Raw genomic sequence first — 6,000 nt, 5'->3', positions numbered from 1 at the left:
ATTTTCTGGTAAGATACTTTATATCTTTCACTATCATAATGATCAGTATCTACAAAGGAAGCATATGAAATGAAATAAACACATATGTGCCACTGCAGACAGGCTGTTTGTTACAGCCACACTCTGATGTGTGATCTATGAAGCAGCCCATCTCTATGTTTCTCCTTTTTCTCACAATAAGTTCATTTGAAAACATCAAAACGTCAAAGTTTCTGGGGTAAATGAAGATTAGGCGTTTCCTCTGTCACCGTGACAACAGGCTACTTCCTCATGAATGCAGCTACTGGGACAGGTCAAAGGTTACTTGGTGGTAATGGCTGATGGATGCTGGGTGGGCTGGGGATCTTGGTAAATGTATGAATGGAGCTGTGTGTCACGGACAGCACAGTGTTTCTCTGCACACATCTGCCTCACACTTTGACTGAAAGGCCCATAGCCTCTCGCATACTTTTTTGGAGTTGTTGGAGCTGCCACAACACAACAATATAACATACACAACATAACACAACAATACACTACATTGTGTTCTCGCAACCAATATTTTCCAGTTTGCTCACTGCTTTGCTCACTGCTAAAATTCATAAAAATTATAAAAGTGTTCAGGGATTCTACTATAGTTCTACTCTGTGTGGTTCTGTCTGATGATGTGGAAGCATTTAGCCTGGGGCTAACAGGCTAGTACTCTGTATTAAAAGTTCCTGGCCCTGATGTTGCTGTGACAGAGCTGACCTGTGGTGGCTGGGGATCACATGGTGGTTAACCACCTCAGCTTCGGGTGGAGGGACAAGAGATGGAGGCTGCAGCTCCACAAAGAGCGCAGTGTGAGATAATGTGGACGTCAGAGCAGAGAGGACAGTCAGGATTTTAGAGAATTACTCAAATCTCAGTTGAGAATGACTTCAAATGGAATTTGATCATATGACCATACCCAGAAACCCACAATAAAGTGCTCATAAAATATTACTTGTAATGGTGATTTCATGGCTTTTCATGAAAACAAGGGAATTAAGGTAGCCTAGAAATTTTGATAGAAATATCAGGGTCATCTAGCAACTCTCCGTTGGCTTGCAAGCTGGAAAAACCAAACTCTAGTCAGGCCAATCACAACGTGTATAGAGTCGGTGGGCGGGCTTAACATAATGACGGCAGAGCTGCAACGGTTCCGCGTGAATTCCCTGCTACTTGAAAACAAAGAAGATGGCTGCTGCTGCTGGCGAACAGCGGTCTTTAAATCGGCTTTAACCGCGACTCTGGAAGACTTGGAGTTAAGCACTGAAGTCATTCTTAAAAAAGGAAGATGTGTTCAGAGTTTTGCCAATCGGATACGGCAAAAGTTTAATCTATCAACTAGCGTTGCTCTGGTTGGTTGTAGCGCTATCCTATTGCGTGCAGAGGGAATTTGAAAGACAACCGTTTATCCCGCCCCTCGGATTGAGCCCTGCCAATGGTGAGTTCCCATAAGTCCTCTGGGAGGCCCGAGTTGGAATCAGTTAACTTGTTCTTATACTGCACTTTAAATTTAATTCTCATCTTTTATCTGTTTTTTTGTTTTTTTTAATCGTTTTTGACTGCTCTTTAATGTTTTCATTTTTTTTATTGTTTTTAACTGTTCTTGAATGTTTTATGTAAAGCACTTTGAATTGCCCTGTTGCTGAAATGTGCTATACAAATAATGCTGCCTTGCCTTGCCTTGCCAGACCCAACATCTTGATGTGGGTCTGGCTAAGGGATAGTTTACCCAAATTCCAAATCATATATTTTCTCACTTATCTCTGGTATCATAGACTGTATGAAGGTAGAACGCGTCCAAGGAAAAATACATTTCAGCGTATGCTCTGTTGACATGGGCCTGGAACTATACATACAGACCCAGCCTGCACTGAACATATATATATATATATATATATATATATATATATATATATATATATATATATATATATATATATTCATTCATATTCCACAGAGTTCAGCAACACAACTGTAGCTAATGCCCTCATAGAGCGATGTCTCTAAACCTGGAAAAATGTCAAAACTATCTACATAACTACAGGTAGGCCCTACATGAGGTAATTTGGGTGAATTGGTCTTGTAGAAACTCAACATTTGCCACTCTTGCATTAATATTTGTCAAAGCCCAAATTACATTTCAGCTCATAATGATGAGTGGCTTATAAGTCACTTTGGTCTCACAGGAAATGTTGAGGGGGGGGGGGGCCAGTTTCGTAGGCAGGTACATTTAAAACATTGACATCTTATATCTGTTTTGTTAAACGCCTATGGTGTGGACTCCTCTCTGACCCTTCCCACTCTGGCTGGCTCTATAGTGTTTTTCCCTGGGAGCTGTGTGGAGGCAGTCTGAGCCCCACCTGAGTCCACTCTTCCTGATTGCCTTCCTGTTTCCTAGAGGGTTGGAGATGCAGTTCACTGTGCTGTCCGTCCACACAGCCAGCAGGGCGGATGTTTGGGCATCTGCTTTGCTTTCCACACACTCACCTTCACCCATGCACTCATTACACTACTGAAATACATGTATTATTCAAGTCATATTTAATTTGAGTTAATTGAATTGGTTTTAATGTAATCCTTAAGTGTGTGGTCTCCCTTGTTTTTGTCATAACTTTTGAGCTGGTCATGACACCTTCGTTTAATAATAATGGGTTAAAGAAGCTAACGGGTGAAATAAGTCCAAAGCCCCCTGGTGAGTCTTGTGCACCCCTCTTACAGGACGTTGATTGACTATGACACCAACAAGATTATTTCAAATTGTGTAGGCCTACTCTTGTAAAACAAAAAGCAGCAGGCAGTGTTCCTGTCTTTGCCAGTCGGTTTCACTGCGCGGATACAAGCTGTGTTATTCTAAGTAGCCGATGCTATGTTCACACTACCAGCGTCAAAAGCTCTAAACACAGATACACTGTCGCTGTTGAAAGTTGAGGACAGCTCAGCTTTGATTTGTAGCGTGCCACGTCAGTGTCAGTTTGTAGCTTCATGTCGCCGGCTTCCATCGAAAATGACTTTCGTAGCTTTTCGTAGCCTGTTGCTTTATCGCTCCTAGTGTGAACACAGCATAGTGTAGCTGAAGTGCATACGGAACAGACATTCACCGTAGGGTTCGTCTAGTTGTTAGTGGACACATACACCGCCGTGAAAAGCATGGAGCCAAAATTGTGGAGATGCCGGGGATTGAACCCGGGGCCTCATACATGCAAAGCATGCGCTCTACCACTGAGCTACATCCCCCTGATGGTGGCATGTGTGGATACCAGACAATTTGTATATGCACATAGCACGTTGAAATAGAAAAGAATTGTTCCACGTAGAAGGCCGGTCTGTTTCTATAATATAGCTTAATTTTAATCTAAAATGACTTCCCTACGCTAATTTAACATAGCCTACAAACTTCAATAACTGACGTTATTACATCCGGGCCCACCCATGGTGTTAACTGAATATTGTCCTAACGTATCTCTCACCAAACTCAATTGAGATGATATGGAATATTCTCCCATTAAATCATGCTAATAGGGCTGCTACTACTACTACTATTAATAATAATAATAATAATAATAATAATAATAATAATAATAATAATAATAATAATAAATTATGTTTAGTTAGCTAGGCTAATCATGCTGTTGCAGCAATGCTATCACCAGATAAAAGAAAGTGTTAAAATCATATTATAGCCTAATATGGCTATTCAATACAAAATATTTATTTGTTATTTTATACGTTTTCAAAAGTAAGACTAAATTGGCTCTGAAACTTTGAACACTGTCTAGTTTCTGTGTTCATTCATTTTCTGATTCCACCAGCAGATGGCGATGTAGCCCGCAAATTGTAACGTTGCACCTGCAGTTCATGTCCCGCTGGCAGTTTAACCGCATATTGAAGTGACAGTTCATCCATACGGTCCCCATAGACGGAAAGGGCAAAGACAGGAATGTTTGTGTGCTGTGTGTTTGTGACAACGGGTAGCCTACAGTCACTGCTGTCAGTGCAACTAACATTACCTGCACTCTACCTGAAGCGCTGACGTCCACCTGCTGCCCGCTGGGAATCGGCGGCTATCGGCAGACAAAATCGGACGGACTGTCACTGAGAAATGAAATGAGGCTTTACTCCCTCAGATTTGGATGTGTGCTGGTTTTTGCGTGTGTTGCGTCGGTTACTTGGATTAAATCGATTCCCAGTGATGGAGGTAAGCTGTCAGTGTGAACTTCTTGGTCTGGAATTGGCCAAATTAACTGTGTGTTTTCATGCAAACAAACATAAACTAAACTTGATTAACTTGTTTGTAGCAGTCGACGGTATAAGTGTTTGGAAAATGGTCACACTTTGTTGAGCCTACACAGAAAATCTTGCGTCGGTTACTTGGAATAAATTGATTCCCAGTGATGGGGGAAAAACTGTCAGTGTGAACTTCTTGGTCTGGAATTTAGGCCAAATTGACTGTTTGTTTTCCATGCAAACAGACAGAAACTAAACTTGATTAACTTATCCAATAAGTGTTGGTCACACTTAGTTGAGCCCACACAGAAAATCTTGTAGTAGCCTATAACATATTTAGCAGCTGCTGTGACAGACCTCCACCTGACGGTGTTCGTATCTGCTTGCCATGGAGGGCTGTCATTAAAGAGGCTGAGGGAACAACTACAGTACATAACCCTAACCTCACACTGTCAACCTGTGCATAGGCTACTGGCTCAGGCCAATAAACAAGGTTACACGGTTCAGTCATTCTGCAACACAGGGTTCAGTCCCTTTATGTTACACAAGAAAAAACTAAACTGCACAAAACAAAAAAATGTTATGGAGTAGGCTAAATGGAGGATATCTGGTTGTATGACAGCAGATACTCCTGTGAACAGGCTGTTGCTGGGTGGGCATTGTCTTTTTTGGTATCCTATCCTTTGGACTTTGCGCAGGCACCTCACACTGATGCTCAGTAGATGTGTCCGCTGATGTTCTGGGAGGTTTTAACCACCGCTGCAGAGCCCCCCTGTCCTGGGCTGTGCAGCTTGAAATGTGTCCAGTCAGTATGCTTTCTGTTCCTCATTACTCCCTTAGGGACCTAAAGGTTGGGATCAGTATGACCAGCCAGGTATTCTGCTAGTTCTAGTTGTGGCACTAACGTGAGGTATCACTCCTTCTTTTCAGCTCCCAGCTCTCCTTACTGGTTTTCCCCAAATAAGCAGGTGGTTCCTGTTCAGCAGGTTAGCTTAGCTATGGCTGGGTGATTGTGACCACATCAAGATGACAATACATATGACTGTAGTGGCCGATCATGTGACTAAAGATCTTAGAAGATATTTGTTCTTGTGAGGTTTTTGAGAAATGATACCAGTGATATGGTGGTCCGAATGAAACTTTGAAGACCATAAAAGGCAACATTTAAAGGTATAATGACATGGTGCTCTTTGGATGCTTTCATTTAGGCCTTAGTGGTCCCCTAATACTATATCTGAAGTCTCATGCCATGGGACCTTTTAAGCTGTATTAACATATGCTAATTACCTAAATTATAAACACTATAGCAATACAGTTATACTACTTCTAGTACTAATGAAGGCAGAGTTTGATTAAGTAAAACTAATGCTGAACAGAGTCAGAGAGCCATCTTTTGAGACACAAGGAGCATTGTGACTGCTACTTCCTTCTCTGTCTCCAGGCTCCACCGTGCTGCCAGAAATGCAGACCCTGTACCAGCGGCTGCTGCTGGTTGAGGAGTTGGGAGGGCAGGTCAGCAGAGATCTCAGCAGCCTCCTGGAAGAACTGAGGAACACATCCAAAGCTGCCAACATCAGCCATCCCATCAGTACCACCGCCACCACCAGCAGCAGCATCCCCACAGGTGGTGTTCTTAGCTAGCATGTGATGGTGTGCACTTCAGTTCAACCTAAAAGAGACATTTCTGGGCCTCTGCCATACTTTTTACACAGCAACGGATACAGGGTAGACCAAGTAACTCTTTGTTGCTATTACATAATACTGCCA

The 6,000-nt window shown here is 42.4% G+C and overlaps 1 protein-coding gene and 1 non-coding gene across 5 annotated transcripts in view; one reads left to right on the top strand and one right to left on the bottom strand.

Moving 5' to 3' along the window:
* Positions 1-3,171: 3,171 nt before the first annotated feature.
* Positions 3,172-3,243, bottom strand: trnaa-ugc (transfer RNA alanine (anticodon UGC)). Its single transcript has one exon. It is a non-coding gene; the product is annotated as a tRNA-Ala (tRNA).
* A 645-nt stretch (positions 3,244-3,888) lies between these two features.
* The window catches only part of LOC144524608 (alpha-1,3-mannosyl-glycoprotein 4-beta-N-acetylglucosaminyltransferase B), a 29,541-nt gene continuing 27,429 nt past the window's right edge, over positions 3,889-6,000 (top strand). For all 4 annotated transcript variants that reach the window (XM_078260988.1, XM_078260987.1, XM_078260985.1 and 1 more), the window contains exons 1-2: positions 3,889-4,204; positions 5,675-5,857. In XM_078260988.1, the coding sequence (XP_078117114.1) occupies positions 4,114-4,204; positions 5,675-5,857 (274 nt within the window). In that variant the 5' untranslated portion in view covers positions 3,889-4,113. The remainder of the gene's footprint in view (positions 4,205-5,674; positions 5,858-6,000) is intronic.

The sequence above is a fragment of the Sander vitreus genome, chromosome 10 (genome assembly GCF_031162955.1).
Source record: "Sander vitreus isolate 19-12246 chromosome 10, sanVit1, whole genome shotgun sequence".
Classification (NCBI taxonomy): domain Eukaryota; kingdom Metazoa; phylum Chordata; class Actinopteri; order Perciformes; family Percidae; genus Sander; species Sander vitreus.
The sequence above is the reverse complement of the archived record's forward strand: the minus strand, read 5'-3'. Positions and strand labels throughout refer to the sequence as shown.